The 20,470-nt window shown below is 47.6% G+C and overlaps 1 protein-coding gene across 1 annotated transcript; it reads left to right on the top strand.

Moving 5' to 3' along the window:
- Positions 1-372: 372 nt before the first annotated feature.
- Positions 373-16,634, top strand: TMED10 (transmembrane p24 trafficking protein 10). The gene is made up of 5 exons (XM_061997728.1): positions 373-664; positions 4,682-4,802; positions 9,737-9,810; positions 13,759-13,885; positions 14,356-16,634. Exons 1-5 carry the CDS (start codon positions 416-418, stop codon positions 14,475-14,477), a joined length of 693 nt encoding a protein of 230 aa, XP_061853712.1. The 5' UTR covers positions 373-415; the 3' UTR covers positions 14,478-16,634.
- The last annotated feature ends 3,836 nt before the right edge of the window (positions 16,635-20,470 follow it).

The following is a 20,470-nucleotide window of genomic DNA, read 5'->3' as shown; positions in this document are numbered from 1 at the left end:
AGTAGATCTGAGCACGTGTTGGAAAGGGAGGGAAAAAAGCAAGCCTCTGAGTGCCTTTAAAAGTCACTGTAATTTTATTTGATGCCAAACTCGCTTGCACACCGCGGCCACTATCGTATGGTCGTTACAAGGGTGCTGATGTGAAGAGAGATATCCGAGAGCAGTAAAATTCCTCGCCTGAGGCAGTCAGGAGGGAAAATACCCAGAAACGAAGCGCTAATGAGGAAGCGCATGCCCCCGTGACGGCCGCGGCTGCGTGGCGGCCCGCTCTGCGCGGCCCCGGCCCGCTGCGGCGCGGCAGTGACCGAGCCGCCCGCCGCGCCCGCGCCGCCCCGCCCCCGCCGTGACGCTGCCGCGCTGCTGGTCACGTGTGGCGGAGGCGGAGGCCCGTCCCGCCGCTCCCGCAGCCGCCGCCATGCCGGTCCCGCTCCCACTGCCCCTGCCGCGGCCCGGCCGCCCCCGCCTCGGGCACGCCCCGCTGCCGGCGCTGCTGCTCCTGCTGCTGCTGCTGCTGGTGGGCCCGGCGCGGCCCATCTCCTTCCAGCTGCCGGGCAAGGCGCGGAAGTGCCTTCGGGAGGAGATCCACCGCGACACGCTGGTCACGGGCGAGTACGAGATCGGCGCCCCGCCGGGCTCCTCCACCGGACCCTCCGCCAACCTCAAGGTGCGGCCGCGGCGGCCGGGCCCCGGCAGCTGCGGGGGGTAGGCCGGGGCGGGCGGCGTGGCCCCGCCTCCCGGGCCGTGCGGGGCGGGGCGCGGGGACCGTGACGTCTCCCACGCGTGACACGCACCCGCGCGTGGGACCGCGGCGGTCGCGGCCTGTGGTGCTTCGGGGGAGGGCTGGGGCAGCGCTCCCGCTGTGTCAGGGGCTACGGGGGCTCTCGAGCAGCGAGAGAATGGAGCAGGGTTTTGTCCTGAGCCGAATCCAGGCTTTTTCCCCCCAAAGATGTGGCCGCAGCGGTCCGCCTGCCAGCCGCCGCCTGAACCACGCAATGGAAGGCTTTAGGCGTGCGGATTAGGTGGCGTCTGGTGGGCCGGGCCGGGCCGCGGCGATAAGGTGGGAAGAGTTAGGGTGACGTGGCTTTGCGAGGGCTCCCTCCCCGACTGGCCTGGCGGGATGAAATGGGATGAAGCAGTAGGCCGCGGGGAATGGGCATGGCGGGAGCTCATGGACCAGGCTTTGGCACACAAAGCGGCTACTTCTGTCCCTCACTCTCGTGGCTCACATAGATTTTAAGGAGGCAAGTGTTTGCTCCAGAAACTAATCCTGAAATGATCCTAGAGGATCTTTAGGGAGGATAGGGGTAGGATCAGCAGTATGTGTGTCACTAATACACTTGTGGACAAGCAGCTGTTAAAGCTCGAATGGCTTCACTTTAATTCTGTCCCCATTTTGCCTTCCCTAGGCTTCAAACTTCCCACCTAGCTGAGTAAGGTCTATTGCTGCAGCATCAGTTTGTAACAGCGGTCTGTCTTTTATTTGTGTCTAAGCTCCCAAAGGCTTCAGAAGTAAGCATACAGACAGACAGACACGTACAGCAGTCCGCTCAGGAGTCTCTGAACTCAGTGTTATTGAGTGAACGTTGGAGATTTGAAATCGAGTTGCCCTTCTAGCATTGGTTGACAGACACCGGAGGGCCTCGAGCTATCGGCACTTGTGCTTGGTTATGGCTAGAGCAAGCTGCTTCTGGGGTTTTTCTTTTTTAAAACACCCTGTTCTGCTGTTCTTGCATCATTTGTAAGAGGCAGCTTGTCTGTGTACAGATAGAGGCGAGTAGCTTTAAAACGGTGTGGTAGTATTTGCCTGATAGAGTACGTGTGTTTCAGGTGGAGTGCCACATTCCTACTTGTCTCTCACTGCTTATTGATCAAGCCTCCTGGTTCCCTGGTTGCCCATGCTTAGGCCAACTGACCTGACAGTCTCTTCCCAAACTCACATTTATGACAGAGGACTTGCCAAGGGAGATGGTAAAGCAATGAATCCCGTGCTTACTCTGGCTGTGCTGCTGAAGCCAGTATTCAGATAGTTCTGCTCATGGAAGTTCTGTTTTATTCTAACTGTGAAGTAAAAATGAAAAAGAAATAAAAAGCTCCAAAGGAGAGATAATTTACACTTTTGTTCCTTTTCCTCTTTACTGTTCAGGTATGCTGAGGTCTCCCCGTGTGCCGGGCCTGTTGTAAGTGCCATAACTCCTCTGCTAGTGTGTACTTTCTTTTTGTGTAGAAAGGTTAGTTCAGGACGTTGTGTGTGGAGCTGGTCTCTCTCCTGCACTGGGTGTCCTACTTGGTCCCCAGGATCGAGCCAGCGACCGTGGGAGGTTGTAGTTTAATTCTAGCCAGACTGCACTTGGTTCCTGCTAGTGGACTGAGCTTTGTGTGCGTGATAGCCCAGTGCTGGCTGTGGCACTCCGTGCTTTGGAGGAATCCTTGGGCTCTGCCAGCAGCTCTGAGAGGAGACTGAAGCCTTCCTCAGGCCCAGCCACGTGTCTCTGCCCCATTGTCAGGGCTGTGGAACTGCTGGGCTGTTTGTCAAGGGCAGACAATGCCCGGTTTGTAGGGGATTGCGTTACCGTAAATATCGTTAGAATAGCGTGAAAAATCTCTTTCAGGTCAACTCCCCCACAAGTGTTCTGGCTGCACCATGAGCAGTTTCTGCCACCCCCGCACGCCTGACTGAATGGGCAGAGTGTTTGGCCAATTTGGGTAATGCTATTCAGTTTTGATGAAAGCAGATCGCAGAGCTTTTGCTGTCCAGAATCCTGTTGATGAGCTGGCTATAGCTAGGGCTGCAAAGGGCAAAAATGGATCAAGATGCATAATATCCTCTAGCTGAAAATTAGCTCGGGTGTCTACAAAGCCCTATGGGAATAGTGCTCAAAATAGTAGGGACATTTGAAAGCTTTCTTTACTGTCTCCTTGTCACCACATGTTGGGATGGAGAGCCCTCTGTGCAGATGGCAGGATGAGCCTGGTGAGCCTAACCTCTTGGCTAATCAGGGCCACTCCATTGAGAAGTGTGTGCTGTATGGTGGCCACATACAGGGCTTGAACACCCTAAGGGGTCAGTCAGGTGCCCAGGCGAGCCCTCCAGCAGGGCCTGCTGACCTGAGCTGGCAGCTTCCAATGGTCTGGTGGCTTACAGGCAGGAAGTGACTTGGGTTGGTATGTTGTGGGAGGAGGGTGGCAAGGCTGCTGCTTGTGCCTGGCTGCAGAGAGTATGCTTTCATCTGCTCACCGTTTGAACACAGGCAGAGCTCTGAGCAGGAACTGCAGCTCCTGAGGGGAATGGTGCTCCTCAGTCTTCTCAGATGCTGACGAGTACCACATGGTGCTGGGGCAGCTACAACAGTCTTGTAAGAGACAATTACAGGATAATCAGTTTGTAGAGGTACCTTCTTCCTAAAGTCTTGGCCTACTATGTTCTATACCCCGAGGCACAAGGATTTATGTACTTTATTACTTTTCCTGTGTAACACAGCAGCTCTCATTATCCATGTGAAGGTTCACACCTCTTCTGAGTCCAGGAGGCTACAAAATTGGTGGTGTCCCATGGCAGGAAGTTAATTAGGTGTTCTAATAAAAATATTAAAGAGTTTTTCCTTAGAATATTTTTTGTATGTAGCCCTCTTGTATGGCCTTTGTAGAGGGAAACAAAGCTGCTTTTCTGTTGTAAGATGGAGTAAAGAAGAGTGTCTTGACTTCTCCATACCGTATATCGTTTTGTGTACTTCTATCTTGCATGCCTTTAAAATGATTCCCAAACTTTTTAATCCCTTCACCTCTAAGACTTTCAAAGACCCCGGTAACTTTAGCACCCATGATTTTTCAAACATGCCTGTTGAAGGATACAGTTGAGGGAAACTAAGAGGCATTACAGTAGAACATGCACTGTTGATTCTCATGCAGTGTTGTAATGCCATCAGTTTTTTTCATCTGTCTCCATGGTCAGAGTATTTCAACTGGATGATTCTCAAATCTATGTCATGAAGTGTGTGGGTTTTTTTGTTTCTTTTTTTACTCTTTGTTGAAGCATTTTTGTAGACCTTCTACAGTTTTTGCCTATTCCTAATAATTTCTTAGAGCTAGCACAAAGCAGTCATTATTCTGTCTGTGGAGTCTGAATCGTCCTCTGAAGTGGCTACTTTTACGGATCTTGGCTCCCAAACCTTGTATAACTCAGGGCCACACTGATGGTTCATTTCCAGAGGAATACATGTGCCCTGTTTCATCTTCTGGGGAATTAGACTTTTTTTTCCCCATAAGGCTTCTCTGTATCTCTGTTGCTATGGGAATTTATGAATTTTGACTTGCAAAAAGAAGGCAGTGGATAACAGTTTGGCTAAGCTAGAGTTCCTAAATGTGGTGTATATTCAGAGGTTATAGGTGGAAGAGGAATTGGTGGGGTTTTGGGGTTGGTTGGTTGATTGGTTTTTTGTGGGGTTCTTTTTTGTGTAATCTAAGAGTCAGTAATTACCTTAAGGTACTCTAACTTTGTCAAGTCCTGGAGCAGGGATGAAGAAGAGAGGACTTTGTACAGTTGTGAGGAAGGAGGGAAGCTGTTGAAAGGAGAACGCAACAACTCCAAAAGAGATGCTCCGAGAACTCTTGCTGTGTAGCACAGGCAGCATGAGACCATGACAGTGAAGCACTGTGTTCCTCAACCTCCTTGTCTCTTTTACAGATAACTGACTCGGCTGGGCACATCCTGTATGCCAAGGAGGATGCAACTAAGGGCAAGTTTGCCTTCACCACTGAAGATTACGATATGTTTGAGGCCTGCTTTGAGAGCAAGCTTCCTGTGGGTAAGTGAAGTGAAAAACCTACTGGCTGCTTCTGAACAAGTTCCTGTAGCTGTGTGGATTAGGGGTATGGGTAAAGTGATCCTGAGTATGGTCCACAGAACGTTGTTTGACTTCTGAAACTGACTTTTGAAGGAGAACAGATGTTTTTCAGCAGAACACTTGCAGTTGATGTTTCATTTGAAGTTAAGTAATCCTCTGTGGCTGTCCCGTAGAGCGCTTGGGTTTCCTCTGAGAGGGGCATTGCACGTTCCTCCCATGGAGGTCACGCAGTTGCAGGAATGGCAGTACCGAGGAGCAAACCGCACCTCTTTTGTCCTTTTCATGCATCTCCTCATCTTGCAGTTGATCCAGGACAGAGCAGAGTGCCATTATCTCTAGGACCCAGCCTTTCTCCCCAGCTGACCATCTCTCCCCACTTGGTGGAACAGCATCTCTTCACAGTGTGAAGGAATCCTACGTTAGGTTAGCAAGCGTTTTCTGACCTTTGGAGGTGGAGGCGTATAGAGAACATGGCCTTGGTTTTCACCCACAGCTGCTCTCGAGGTGGTCAATAAAGGGAAGGGGAAATGAGCCGGACGTCAGCCTGGCATTTGTGCTACGGGGATGGGGATGGTTGCCTAACGAGCCTCACTGTTCGTTTCCTGTGAGCATGACGCATGTGCTGCTCTGAGTGGCTGGGCTCAACTTCAGGACAGTGCGCTGAAAGCAGCCAACCTGTGGGCTCTGGTCTCACTTGCGGTGATGGGAGCGCATGCAAGGTTTTAGGTTCTCACATCTTGTTATGGTCACTGTCACAATTCTGTTTCCTGGACCTGCTGCTTCTTAGGTTTTACTCTAAAAGATCTTAGAGCATTTCCCAAAGCAGCCACTAGCAGCGTTTCTCATATATCTTTAAAGGCAGCTTCTGTCTTGCTGTTCTGCTCTGCTTATACAAGTAGTTTGCAAGTTGAAGAGAGCTTTTGAGAAAGAGAAGCCTTCTTTGTTGGAATTGACATGGATCTGTCTTGTAACACCTCTTCTGTAGTATTTTACAGATAAGACAGTGACTCCAAATGCTCAGGATTTTGATTTTATTTCACTCCCAAGGTAGGGCTTCCAAACACTCCTTAACGCATCGAGACATGCAGACACTAGTGACTCATCTGGGAATCATTCATGCTATTTACTGTCCCACACCTGAGGATTTGGGAGGTCCTTTCATAGATTTTATGTGATCACATACTGTAGTGGGAAAGGCTTCTTTCTTTAGATGTGTCTAGTCTCTTATTTTAGTGCTTGTAACCAGAGGCTTCTTGCCTATATCAAACCCCTCTAGCTCTTGCAGTGGCAAATGTGTGTTCCCTGGTTTGCTTGTATTGCTGCAAATTTGTTTTAAAGCCTTCAGTGTTGATAAAATATGTCAAAGTGCAGCTTCTACTTGGTGACCAATTGGGCACTGAGGTAGCAAAATCTAGAGCTGCTGAATCCTCATCTGGAGGATTTCTCTTTGGGGGCCTCCACGCTGCCGTTTTCTTTTTCTATACAGATGTCCCAAATTCCTTGCTAAAGATTGCTGCTGCTTGATGAGTATCTCCATGTTTCCCATACCTGTGCTGGAAATCAAGGAAATACTAAAGTAAGGGAGGTGGCACTGTCAGGCTCGATCATCTGCAGGACTTGATTAAAGTACTGTGGAAGAAGTAACCACATCACAAGGAAGTGCCTTGTTTCCTCTTTAAGGTCAGCACGGGAAGGGGGGAACTTGCCAAGTGCTGGTTTATCTTTAAAGGTTTGGGGTCATTTTTTTCAGTCTCATCAAGTAAGTGGTCAGGACTTGCAGTGCAGCAGAGCAAAAGAGGATGTCGTTGGAGTGCTGGAGGAGGAAAAACTGTTGGTAGAGGAAGCTCAGAGCCGTTGGGACCTTGAGAGGTCTAAGCAACTGTGATTTCCCAATCCATAACCACAGAAATGAGGAAGAGGAAGTGAGAAAGAGATCCTATTTAGAAGGTCCACTGTGTCGGAGTGGAGGAGCTCTTAGGGTGCTTCTTGGAGCTATGGGTGTTTATATGACAGGCTTTTTTCCCTCTTCCAGGGTGGAAGGGTCCTGTTTTCCTGACCAGTGCTCTATTCCCAGGCACCCTTGCTCTCGCATTGCATGCTTATCTTTGAGAAGAACAGCTCTTCCTGCGTGCCAGTCTTTACCTTTCTGTAGTATTTCTCTTCCCAAACTTTACTGAGAGTGTTATGGCTCATTTTTTTTCTGAAATTCCTGTGGGAATTTTTTTTTACATCCTGTTCACCCATCCTGTTTTTCCAGTGACTTTGCAAATTAGGAGTTCCCCTAATCTCCCAGGAAACAGTTCTGTGCTCATGAGATGACCTCTTGAAGACCTCCTGAGGGATGTAGGTATCAGTTTAGGTCAAGATCTCTGGGATTGAACTGTTTTTCCTCTTTGCTGCTGATCCAGTCTGCTGTGGTGAGTTTTTCCAGGCCTCTTCCTGACGTTAACCTCTTCAGGAATGTCTGCTTTCCATCCTTTTGCACCCAGCAGCTCTTAAGTTTTCTGCTTTCTTACTGGCTCTTGGCAGCTTTCCCTTCCAGCCTGACAATCCTTCCAGTTCTGTTCTCCTTTTCACTGGCCTTTCATCTTTCTCATCTCTTCCTGGAAGCTTCAGCTCTCTATACAAGTTGTTTTAATTTAAACAACATTAAAAAACCTCTCACTGAACTGTGTGCTTTGAATTTTCTTCTACAGCTACTGTTAACTGTCGTACTTGCCAGTTGCCAGGCATGCTGGTATATGTAAGGCATAAATGGCCAAAACTTGTGGTTGGAGAAAGGAGCACTGGATGATTGTATACAGCCTGACTGTTAAAGAACAGTGCTGGGGGTGGAGTTTGTTTTTACAGTAACTGGTCTTGTATAAGAAAACCAAAAAATTCCATCCAGGTTTAACCATTGGGCTCTTACATAGCTAGGTTTGAGTTTTAAGCTCCTGTATCCCTCTGGAAATGCAAGAATCAGTTTGTAGTTGATAGGACCATCTTGTCAGTAGGTTATTCCATGTTCTGTGAGCAGTACAAGGTGGAGGTGATTCTACTCTGGTGTTGAAGAACTGTTCCGTGGATAGAGAGAAAATTTGGGGATGTTGTACTGAAGATCTGGAGTACGTTTCCAGCTCCAGCAGGGTGACCCACTGTAACTTGTATGTTGAATTTGTCCACCTGTCAGCCTCCTAAGGCAAAGTGGGAGTACTGGACATGCTTCTGGATAAAGACTCTGAAATTCGTAGTATAAATTAATTCAGACCTTTTTGTTTTGCTGGCATTCAGCTGAGGACAACTGTATGCCCCAAAGTGCTGCAGTTGGGGAATGTGTTATGTGCCAACATTTCCTTGGTGGGTGGTACGTGGAATGTGATACTTGGGTCAGCTGATGTGCTGCATTTTTCAGGGTATCTTATATGCCTATTCTATTCCTCTTGTGAATGGTCTCAGATGTGATAGTTTGTAGCAGTTAAAAAAAGCTATTAGCCATAGGTGTCTAGCTTGAGGGCTACAGTTTTAAAAGATACCTGCTGTGCTGTTGACTCTGGCCTTACCTTACTCACTGTTTCATGGAATCACTGAGTGTTAGGGCTTGGAAGGGACCTTTAGAGATACCTAGTCCAACCCCCATGCCAAAGCAGGTCCACCATCAAGTCACACAGGAATGTGTCCAGGTAGGTTTTGAAGCCCTCCAGAGGAGATTCCACACCCTCCCTGGGCAGCCTGTGCCAGGGCTCCCTCACCTGAACAGTGAAATTGTTTTTCCTGATGTTTAAATGGAACTTTTTGTGTTCCAGCTTCATCCCATTACCCCTTGTCCTGCCACCAGATACAACAGAAAAAAGGGATGTCCCAACCTCCTGACACGCACCATTTAGATATTTGTAAATATTAATGAGATCCCCCCTGAGTCTCCTCTTCTCCAGACTAAACAGCCCCAGTTCCCACAGCCTTTCCTCATAAGGAAGATGTGCCAATCCCCTGATCGTCTTGGTGGCCCTGCGCTGGACTTTCTCCAGCAGTTCCCTGTGCCTCGAGCTGGGGAGCCTAGAACTGGACACAAGACTCTAGATGAGGCCTCATCAGGGCAGAGTAGAGCTGGAAGAGAATCTCCCTTGACCTGCTGACCACACTCTTCTTGATGCATCCCAGGATGCATCTTGGCCACGAGGGCACATTGCTGGCTCGTGGTTACTTTGTTATCAACCAGGACTCCCAGGTCTCTCTCTGAAGAGCTGCTCTCTGTTTGCGTGGCCCCAGCTGGCAGTTCTCTGAAGTGAAGTGTTCCCAGCTTCAGAAGCCTCCTGCCATCTTGGGGGTTTCATTAACAGTGTGGGTCTTGGACATCTGAGCTATTCTTTCCCTGAAACAGATATGTTGGTAAAGGGCTTGCCTTTGTTTCTTCAGATACCACAGCACCGAAGGATCACTAGTGCTTGTATGCCATGTCCCTCAATTAGAGCAGTTTACCTTCTTGCTCTTTTGAAGGTAAAATCATTTACAACCCCAGTAACCTTGGCAAGTTGCTGGCACATTCCCTGCTAGGAGGAACGTGGGCTTCCCGGTTGAACATTTGTCCTTCTGATGACTTGTCTTTCACCAGGCTGTCACATAGCAGCTGGTATTCATTTTCTAGCCCTCTGCAGTTTTTACAGCAATTTGCATCCTACACACACTTAGCGCTTTTAGTTACAGCTTGTTCTCATTATCTTTGGGAGGCTCTCCTTCAGCCAGGATTTATTGTGAAGTCTCTGTATTTTTAGGCTGGACTGTGCTGCCTCCGCAGTTAGCTGCAGACATGGAGAGAGGGAGTGATGTTGTGAGTTCTTCCTCAGCAGTGGGGGGAGCTGGTGATTTCCTGGCAGGCTGAACATTTCACACAATGAATCCTTTCATTGTGCTTCCAGGAACTGGGAGGATGCCGGACCAGCTCGTGATTCTGGATATGAAGCATGGAGTTGAAGCAAAGAACTACGAGGAGGTATGTTCCCTGGCTGCCTGCACTGCAGGCTCCCCTTTCCCAGCACTCACGTGATGCCATTTGTAGATCTGGGGCTCATGATGGGAAGCTGATTTCCCAGTGGTGATGAAAGGCTGTCTGCAGTCTACAATTCCAAGTGAAGCGTTGTGTGTTAGAGGGGGAAAAAAAAGACAAATATCAACTAAAATGAATTCTTTACTCTGGGAACTGGAGCCTAATGTGTGAATGTCTTTTCTGGGACAGTGTGACCCAGCTTCTGGGCATAGGCATTAGAGGCAACAAGAGACTGAGATGCTGTCATGATCTAAGCCCAGCTGGCAACAAAGTACCAGGTAGCTGCTCACTCACCTCACACCCCCTCACACACCTCCCAAAGGATGGTGGAGATGGGAGGAGGAGAAAAGATAACCAAGGGCCTTGTGGGTCAGGACAAGGGCAGGGAGGGCTCACTACCAGTTGTGGTTCTGGGCAAAACAGACTCAGATACTTGACTTAGGGAAGAAAAGAAGAACAATTTAATCTCCTAATAAATGGAAATAGAAGACACAGAGTGCAAAAATGGAGCAGGATGAAGAGAAAAATGCAACTAGCACCTTAAAATCTCCTTCCCTCACCCCTCCCTTCTACCTGGGCTCAACTCCCTGCTCCTCAACTCTCTACCTCCTCTCCATCAGCAGCGCAAGGGGGCAGGGGATGGGAATGTGGCCAGTCCCTTGCAGATAATCTCTGATGCTTGTTTCTTCTCAGAGGAGAAAGACTCCTTGCAGAGAAGGGCAGATCTCAACTCCACCATTCCCCTCCATGGGTTGCAGGGGGACTCACTAGAACTGGGATCATTTGGCCCCTAGCACAGTGCCTGTGCCTTAAAAAATGGAGAGTTGTTGGTGGAGAAAGATTCCTGCAAACAATTGCTGTGTCCAGTGCACACAACAGTGTGGGAGGTACCTTAGGGAGGAGAGAGGGTGGCAGAGGATGTATGGTGCCAGTTAGAAAACAAATTTCTGAGATGGGCATGCTGGGTTTTATGATCTTTCAAGCTTTGGGCTAGCTGGTCCCCCGTGGCTTAAGTCAGTCTAGAGTACATCTTATGTGGAGAGTAAGAAGGTGCTTGGTGTCAGGGAATGACAGAGCTATCATTGCTTAAGTTAGTCTAGAACACATCCTACATGGATAGTAAAAAAGTGTTTAGGGTCGGGAAAGAGTAGAGCAATCGTTGGGACAACTGTCTGGCAACCAGCTCCTGAAGGATTACAAGATATTGAAGTTTTACCACAAAGGGTGTAGCTGGGAGGATTACAGTGACATTTACAGAATCTCTTTTAAATACAACCCTGCAGCATACTCTGAGTATGTGTTACTGTAGTGCCACTTAGAAGCATTGTCTCTGTGCAGAAAGGTTCTTTTAAGTCTATATGTCTGTGTCCTCACTGATTGTACTGACACAACTGTCTTGAAATAAAAGTAGGTATTCGTTATGTTAGTGTAGTTACGTTGATGGAACAGAACCATGGACAAACATGGAAAAAGAAGAGTTTTAGACTTGCAGTCCCACCTGCTACCAAATGCAGATCTTGGCAGCATGACAAGCATCCTTTACTGGTGAGGACCTCTCAGAGTGCCAGGCTGTGGTTTACTGTTTGTACAGCTGCTACGGATGTTTAGCCACAGTGCTTTACAGTGTTTTCTTTTTTTCATCCTCTCTTTGCCCAGGTTGCTGTAGTATTTGTGGGGTTTGACTTGACAGGTTGCTGTTAAGGCTTCAGAGGGGAGAACTTGCTCAGATTTCTCTCCTGGAATTGCTGCCTTTTTGAGCCTTTTGCTTGTGATTATCTGCCATAAGGTACCGGTGACCTGTCTTTCCCCACGGTTCTTGTTGAATTGCTGCGGGGAGTTGAATGAAGGTCACTGGTGCTGTCATGCTTGTGCATGGGTATATGCAGTGAGAAGAGGGTTGATGTCCAAGTCTGGCTTTGTAACCTTTTGTAGGTCCAGACATCTTGGAGCAAAGCAACCAGGAGAGTGAGCTGGCTTAGAGAACTTAACTGTATGGCAGCATCATACCATCCATTTTCTGGGGGAAAAACTTTCTCCCTTCAATAAATAGAAATAAAGATGGCAAAAAAAAAGGCTTTTTATAGAGCACTGAGGCTTGGTGATCTGGGTTCCTTTCCATGTCAGCTAGTCCTTACCAGTTCTTGGCTATAGTGTATCTTTCTGTGTTGGGAACAGAGTGGAGCTTTGCCATTCTTTGAGTGGCCCCTGAGAAGTTCAGTAGAGTTGTTGTCTCCATTGTTTTGGTGGTCCAGATATTCCTTCTAGGATGAAGGTGTTCCACCATCACAGATGCATGGTGAGCTTTTTACAAAATCCTTTGGAGCAACTGTGTGTATTGACTTCACTGGGGATGAAAGATATTCCAGGATGTGCATCTTGGAGTACATGCATGAGTAGAAGTAGCTATTGGATATTTCTAGCTGTATGTATTAAGAGCAGGTGAAGGGGATGCAGGATAGAGCAGACAAGCTCTCCAAATTGTCTGCTGTGCTGGCAGAGATGTAATATACACCTTGCTCCAGCATAAAAATCCAGAGATGACTGCTTGATGGCCTGTGGCTACACAGGATACATGTGTCATGTGAGGCTCCTTCAGTGGAATGGCTGATTAGCACTGGCCTGTTCATGGGCATCTCTTCAGATGGGCTCTGATGCCCAGACAACCACCCCTAGAAGAACATTTTGGGATTGCCCTCACCCCAGGTGCTTTGTTGCCTGCCTGTGGGCCCTTGGACCGCTGAAGGCTACCATCCTTCCTGCAGCTTATGTCTGAGCAATCCTGTGTGGTAGAGACACCAGTGGTGAGCTGCAGGTGCTGCATGATTCCTGTGGTACATCTTCCTTCTGCCGCGCTGCTCAGGGCATGTGGCATCTTGCCTTCACGGTGAGTAGCCCCTCGCTCAGTGGGAACTAAGCAAGGCCTAGAGTTACCCATACCCCACGCTATAGCTGTGGCAGGAGTTGCAGGTAGCTTCCTTTGAGTAATGCCCTTGTGTCACAGATTTTACATAATGTGTGGCTGGGTTACAGCCAGGACTGGGGCCGGGATGTGTGTTTCCACGTTTGACTTGCTGTTGTGGACTGTGCTTTCTAATTGAATTTGCTGTGGATTTTTTATATTTGGATACAAGTCTGTGACTTGTAGGGCTGTGGATTGCATGTTCTGCACAAACATGATGTCCTGGAAACCTAGCTTTTGTGAGGGAAGCGTATTTTGAGTTCTGACTGGCTCAAGGACAGCTGTCCCGTAAGCGTTCCAGCAGCGTCCCCTGGTGGCTTCAGGACGATGGAGTACTTGGTAGCCACCTGCTCCCTAATAAGGGCGTTGCTGCCCTTGAGGTTGTCAGCCTGATAGACAGCCTAAACGATAAAAGTCCTGAGCTCTTGTGGGTGTAATGAAACCACTCCTGCAGGGAATCGGGCTGCCTGGGCTGTCTAAGGTATGTGGCAACAGTTAGCAAAGTGAGTCTGGGTGCTGATACACCGTGTGCCTGCAGAACAGTATCGTACGCCTGTGTAAGTTAGTCACCTGAACCTGAGTCTGTGACTTCTGTTCATTGGAGGTTTAGTCATGTGGCAAGCTCTTCTACCCACTCCTCAGAAGCCAACTGTGAACAAGTTAATGTTAGGCCGAATAAGGAAGAAATGTGCTTGTATGCACAGTGTGCTCCTCCGTTGTGTAGGAGGGGGAGAAGGAAAGTGTTTCAGAGAATAGGTGGGAGAAGTGATAGTGTTTTATGCAGTGGTAGTTTCTGGCTTGTAGAGGTGTTTCCCTAGGGGAATGATGCTCCAGATCTGTAGTATGTGAGGAGGAGTGGTTCAAACTGGCAGTAAAAACCCATGTGGGAGCTTTTGGGTTTGGCTCAGTGATTGCCTGACTCTTCTGTTTTCTAGATTGCAAAAGTGGAGAAGTTGAAGCCTCTGGAAGTAGAATTGAGGCGCCTGGAAGATCTTTCAGAGTCCATCGTTAATGACTTTGCCTATATGAAGAAACGAGAAGAGGAGATGAGGGACACAAATGGTAAGAGACTATGTGCTTGTTCAGAGGGGTGGAACTCTAAGACCCCTTAAGTCTGCTGAATGTGTTACTAACATTTTGAGTTCAGGCAGTTATGGTCTATGCCTGATCTGTTCCTAGTAAGGGGAACCTGTTGATATTTCTCACCCTCTGAAGCAGTCACTGAATCTTTGTGTCCTATCTATAGAACTCATTTTTTCTGTCTCCATTCCTAATGTGAATTACTCGGTACCATTTAATGTTGCCTGTTAAGCCATAGTTTTGCCTTGTTCCCCAACACTGTCACTCTTGTGGTTCCCTCTGCGTTTATTCTCAAGTGCTGCTTGTGCTCAGATGCTCTTGCCTTCATGCCGCATGATACCTCGGCTTTGAAGTTTGGCAAGGGTGGGGAGAGAAAATCCTGGGACCTTTTTCCTCCTGAGGCAAATGTGGTGATGTCAGACTCCCATGCAATGGTTCATTGTCTGTTTCAGAGTCAACAAACACCCGGGTTCTGTACTTCAGCATCTTCTCCATGTGCTGTCTCATTGGACTGGCCACCTGGCAGGTTTTCTACCTGCGTCGCTTCTTCAAGGCCAAGAAACTGATAGAGTAAAGGAGCAAGTCCTCCTCCTCCCCCTCCTCTCAGACCCAGCTGGACATCGCTGGGACCCAGCCGTGGCTCCCTGGAACCATCCCACAGATGTCACCCACTGACGGAAGCTTTTCTGCAGGAACTTGGACCCTAAAGGAGGAGGGGAGCCTAAACATTGGAGGCAAATGGGGGACTTGTGAGAACCTCTTGGATGTTGAGGGTGGGGGAGGTTGTGATGGGTTTGGGGTTCCTGGGGCAGCGATTAAATAAAAAAAGATGTTTCCATGACAGCTGCAGCAAGTTTTTGCGCTGTCTGTTCTCCTTTTATAATCTTGGCTTGATGATGTCTCCCATCTATCTGTGACTGTAGTGTTACTCTGAGCCACTTGACCCTGCTGAGCTCTGTAAGTGACAGGCAGCCAGCACCGGGGCCAAGCGGGGGATTCGCTGTTCCGACCAGCTGGGAGCTAAGCCAGCAGGAGCAAACGGAGGCAAGTGCAAAGCAATAGGATTCATCATTCCAGCAGGGCCTGAGGATCAAGGGAGGTCCAAGGTTTGGTCCCTGTCGTGGACCTCTGTGTTTCTCCCTGTGGGGGCTGGTGTCTTTGTGCTGATAGGTGAGGGCACTTGAGATATTGTGGTTCAGCCTGGAGAAGGGGGAGCCTTGGAAGGAGGGCTTCCATGGGAGCTTGGAAAGGAGAAGCCTGCTTTGCTCACATTGGCTGTCCGGCCTTCGTCCCACCCTTGCTCCACGTGCTTGTCTTGGATTTACCTCTCTTGTTCTGAAATGATGCAGCAGTTTTCCTGAAAGCCTTGGTCAGAGACAGCCGTTTGTTCAGATAAGAGGCTTCAGTCAGATACAGTCACAGAGCAAATAGGAGCAGGTTATACTTGGAACCTCAGATTGAGCAGGAGACTTATCTCATTTGACAGTGTAGTGTTTATCCAGCAGGCAGCTGGTTGAATCTCATTTTCTGAGACCTCAAAGCAGGGTGGGCTGCTGCTCATGTGAAGCATGAGGGCCTGTGCCCTGCATTGAGGTCTGAGGATGCAAGAGGTGCTTTGTAGATTGGTAGAAGAATTGTTGGAAGAATGTGGATGAACTCAGCAAATCAGTACAGTGTAGGAACTGGCTAATTTTATGTCTAGGGGGAGTCTGAACTGTGCTCTCAATAGAACTGAGGTATACTTATGTGGTATTACAGCGAGAGTGAGCAGCTTCTCCTGGTTTCTCAGTCAGCCAGGTGGCATAAGCTAGGCTGGGAAAAAAATAGGCAGGTTAACTCCATGGACTTAATTGCTGCAGTTTTTAGGCAATTATTAAAATTCTTCCATCTTCTCTGCATTCCTTCAGAACAAATGGTTCAGCAGCACAGCATTCTGGTGTCCTGTGCCCAGACACTTCTAGCTGGGAAAGGGGTTGACACAGCCCTGGGCCTGGGCTACCATCTTAAAAAAAACCCAAAAAAACCAAAGCATGGTTTTGTAACTTCTGACCTGAATTTGATCTATGGCTGGGACAGAGAAAGTTGTTCAGGGTGAGGCAATGGGAAAGAGGATGAAAAGGTGACCTATTGTCATCTAAATACATCAGTGCTTTGCCTTCCCTTTGCCATTGCCAAGTTCCTGGACTTGTTAGTTCCACTGGCAAGTGCATAGATTGCTTTGAATTTGTTTCATTTTTTGATAAAGCCATATTAAGAACCCAAATCTCTCCTCTGCCCTTGCATCTATTTTATCCTTGTACGTTTTTGAAAGCTGCTACAGTGCAGAACAGCAGTGATGCCACAGGACTGACTTACAGAAATCATTTGAAGGCAGTTTTAGATCATACAGTTTGAAGCCTGTAGATCTGTTAAGGTTTTGCTTTTGTTTTTATATGACTTGAAAAGACAGTACAAGAAAGGGGTTTTTCCAGTTTTGTCTGTTTTTATGTCTTCTCCCCATCCTTACCTGAGTACAAAGACATCTTTATCTTAGAAATGGTGGTGAGGCCTTCAGTTCCCCAGGTGACTGTTATGCTGTCATCGTTCTGGTGGTGTGTTTTGCTCTTCGCTGTATTGGTACAATTACTGGGGAGCAGGTGTGGGGAACTGCTATGGATTTACCTGTAATGACTGGCTGGGGGGGGGTGTTTGTCAACTTTCTAAAATAAATTTTCTTTGAGGAAAAAACCCACCTCAGTTGTCCCTGCGAGTCTTGTGCTCTCTGTGTCCGTTCCTACCAACTGCTGTTTCCTGCGAGTCGGCTTGTTGCCGGAAGCAGCAAGTACACAGATTCACAGAATCTTAAGGGTTGGAAGGGACCTTGATCATCATCTAGTCCAACCGCCATGCCAGAGCAGGGCCACCTACAGTAGGTCACACTGGAACTCATCCACATGTTTTTTTTAATGTCTCCACCTCCTGCAAGCCTTTGGGTTTCTGTAGTAACAGTTAATTTCTAAAGAATTTGAGATTTCTGGTCTTGGGATAGGTACCAGCTTGCACAGGCTTCCCTACAGAGTGAGACCTGAACAGCAAGCGAGATGTCTCTAATACAGGTTACCATTTGTTGCCTTTCTTCTTCCACTTCCTAATTATGTTCCTCTGTGGAGGAATTTTGAGGCTGACAGTGGAACAGGGCTGGTGCTCTAGAGTACAAGATCCAGCCTTTCACCATTGACTCCCATGTAAAATTTAGTTTATTAAGACAAATGGAATTACTTTCAGGTTTGTGCTTTACAGGAAGTTTTAACTTGCTGCAAAGATGAGTTGGTCCTTTGAGTGACAGGTGTTTACTGAAGAGAGTGGTCAGGTGTTTACTGAACTGCTGTTGGATCTCCTCTGCTGAGCCTGTGAGCCTTTTGTCACGCTGTAGCCAAGTGAGGTAGGCCACGTAGCAGGGCTGGGGGTGCGTAAGTGCTACATAGCTTGTTAGTATTACCAGAGAGAATTTCAAGAGGGTAGATTCCCAGATCTTTGGATAAGGATTAGCGTCTGCAAGTTCTTGCCCAGATGAATATTTGAGTATGTGAAATCGTACAGCTGTTCTCATGCGGTAGGTTGGTGGTGGGTCTGGGCTGTTTCAGAGTACTGCAGGTGCCGAGCTGGTATCCTCATTCCATTTTACTTCTGGGAAATGGGCTAAAGTTGAGCCCTTGCAGATACTTGGGTCTGAGCCCATCTTTGTGTGTTACAGATGCATCGCTGTAAACCTGCAATTGCCTGTGGCAAACTGCATCAGACGTTTCCAGCCTCTTCCACCCACTTGTCAATGTGACTAACGAATTAATTATGCCAGTACTTAGCACAGCTCGTGAGCATTGCTAAGCAGGGTGTATCTTCCTGCTTTCCCCCTCCTGCAGTGCCAACAGTAAGCTGCCCCTGTGCAGAGTGCCTGCTGCAGCTGCTGGGCTCCTGCGTGCGTAAGGGGCTGAGCGTTTAACACACTGTTGCTCGTTTCTTGCAAGCTGCTCGGGTGTATTAGAAATAACCCAAGTGCATGATACCTGTGTTGTCTCCTAACTGGCAGATCAAGGACTTTCGACTCAAACTAGTTTGGCAACTGGTTTGGGAGACCATTTGGGGATTCCTTCCTGCCTGTACATTTCTCAGGGCCCTGTGGCAGAGGATGGGAAAGTAGTGTGGCCTCTCTTCACCCCTGACCATTCATGTGATTTGTTTCTGTCTCATATCTTTAGTTGTGTCCCTCCACTGTACCTGTCTTTCAGATGCCTTGCCCTTAGTGTCTTAGAGTCTCTGGGAAACAAACTTCCTGTACGTTCAAGGTGGCTCGTTGGGCAGGACAGAGGCAAACCTGAAATGGGTACATCATTCATAGGAGAAAAGAGTTGTGTCTGGTGAAGACTGAAGCAGTTCAGGTAGTTTGATCTGCTCCCTTTTGTCACCTGAAATATTTGTGCTTGTTCTGCTGGCAGTGGTGTGGTGGCACTGGCAGACCTGTGTTTCTCTAAGGAAGGTGGAAGGAGCAGAGGATTTAGAAAAACTGCTTGTTGGCATTTCTTGGACCTTTTTGTAAATCTGTAAAAAGATGAGCCTAAGCTTTTGCTACAGCACTAAAATTCTTTCATTTGCTCAGTCGTGTTTGTAGAATCCTGTTTTGCTTTGCACTGGAAGTCCTGTGTTAGCAGAAGTTGGGAGTTGCTTTGTTTCAGCTACAGCTGAAGTGACTTAAACTTTCTGCAAAATGGTGGTACAGATGCCTGACTGCTGCTTCTGCTGCCAGAGGCCCATGTGGTTTGTCACCTTAAACTTAATGCATTACATTCTGCCCTTCCAGCTTGCTAACTCTGCCTGCCAGAGGACCTGTGGTCTCCAGGTGTCCATCCCACTGATACCACCATTAGGATCATTTGTTTAGCTCATGTTTGGAGGAAGCTGCTATGTCCTGAAGGACGCACCTCTCTTGTTGTATTTCCTTTTTTTGCAATAAAAAGTACATATTGAATAACTTCCTTTGGGGACACATTACTTAAAAAAAGCAACGCCAGGACCGTGCTCACGCTGGTCTGTCTCACTTCTGCGGTTTCCTGTCACTTAATTTCCTTTCATAGCTGATACTCCTGAGGTATCTGAGCTTTTGAATTGCACAAGCTGCACCAAGAGGTTCTGTTGGAATTGTAATGAGATGAACTTGTTTTTCCTTGGTTCTATGGGGATGCTGTTCCTCCAGCTGTCACACAGCCAGAGTGGAGAGCATGCTTTTGTTTTCCAGCTACATCTCATTGCAGCTCTGGTCTGATCTGCTGCAGAGCTTTACATTCCAGGGTTTTCTCACCCATACCAGCTGCTCCATATTTTATTTCCCCCAAATATACTTTATTTGGATAATCTCCCAGGTGTAAGGCATTTGCTATACCTAAAGTAACTGGAATCTTACGGTGTTGTCTTAGTTATTATTAACCATGTAGATGCCTTGCCATTTCTTCCTGCTCAGTGTGGGCTGCTCTTCCTTTATCTTACTAACATAATCAATGTACCGTCTTGACTCTGAAAACCTTGAATGAGATCTTTGAACTAAGGCAGATACTTGCTATGATTTGGTTTAAATGATGATGTTCCTACCCTTACTCAAATTCATTGTGCAGTAACAATTTTGCAAGAGGCAGAATGACACATTGCCTCTAGGTGGTGTGACTTCTTTAAATGCTTGAGTAAAAAAATCAGTGTATATTCTTCAGTCATATTCCGATAAGCTTTAGTGGGCAGAAGCTGTTACTTGCCACAGGGGCATCCTCCTGTGAGAATGACTGCCCTGCTTAAGAGAGGTAAAGGTAATGCTGTGAGGTGGCTAAACTTGATTATAACTACTATTGTGATCATTTTATGAAACAATTTGTATGATACTATAGATAATAATGGGCAAGATAACTCTTCTTTTAAAAATGGAAAAATGAAGATTGGCTTTTTCTGTTAGTCTTCTGTTTTTTGTACCAGATTTTGTTCCAGATTCCTTAATCCCATTAATTATTATTTGCCACATACTTCTCTTGCAGTGGAGGGAGAGAATCACAGAATCATAGAACTGTTTGGGTGGAAAAGGCCTTCAAGATCATTGAGTTGACCCACTAACCTCACACTGCCAAGCCCAGCACTGAACCATGTCCCTCAGCACCTCATCTACCTGTCTTTTAAATACCTCTCATGATGGCGACTCCACCACCTCCCTGGGCAGTCTGTTCCAGTGCTTAACAACCTGCTTAGTGAAAAAGTTCTTCCTAATCTCCAATCTAAACCTCCTGTGATGTAACTCAAGGTTATTTCCTAATGTCCTATCATTCATTACTTGGGAGAAGACACTGACCCCACCTCTACAACCTCTTTTCAGGGAGAGAGTGATCATGTCTCCCCTGGGCCTCTTCTCCAGGCTAAACAACCTGAGTTCCCTCAGCATATCTTCCCTTGGCTGCTCCTCATACGACTTGTGCTCCAGACACTACACCAGCTTTGTTGGCTGTCTCTGGACACATTTCAGCACCTCAGTGTCTCTCCTGTAGTGAGTGGCCCAAAACT

This window comes from Colius striatus, chromosome 6, assembly GCF_028858725.1.
Source record: "Colius striatus isolate bColStr4 chromosome 6, bColStr4.1.hap1, whole genome shotgun sequence".
Lineage (NCBI taxonomy): Eukaryota > Metazoa > Chordata > Aves > Coliiformes > Coliidae > Colius > Colius striatus.
The sequence above is the reverse complement of the archived record's forward strand: the minus strand, read 5'-3'. Positions and strand labels throughout refer to the sequence as shown.

Coding starts and splice junctions, on each gene's coding strand:
- TMED10 (XM_061997728.1), top strand. CDS start 416: ATGCCGGTCCCGCTCCCACTGCCCCTGCCGCGGCCCGGCCGCCCCCGC. Junction 665..4,681: donor GACCCTCCGCCAACCTCAAG/GTGCGGCCGCGG, acceptor TCTCTTTTACAG/ATAACTGACTCGGCTGGGCA. Junction 4,803..9,736: donor TGAGAGCAAGCTTCCTGTGG/GTAAGTGAAGTG, acceptor TTGTGCTTCCAG/GAACTGGGAGGATGCCGGAC.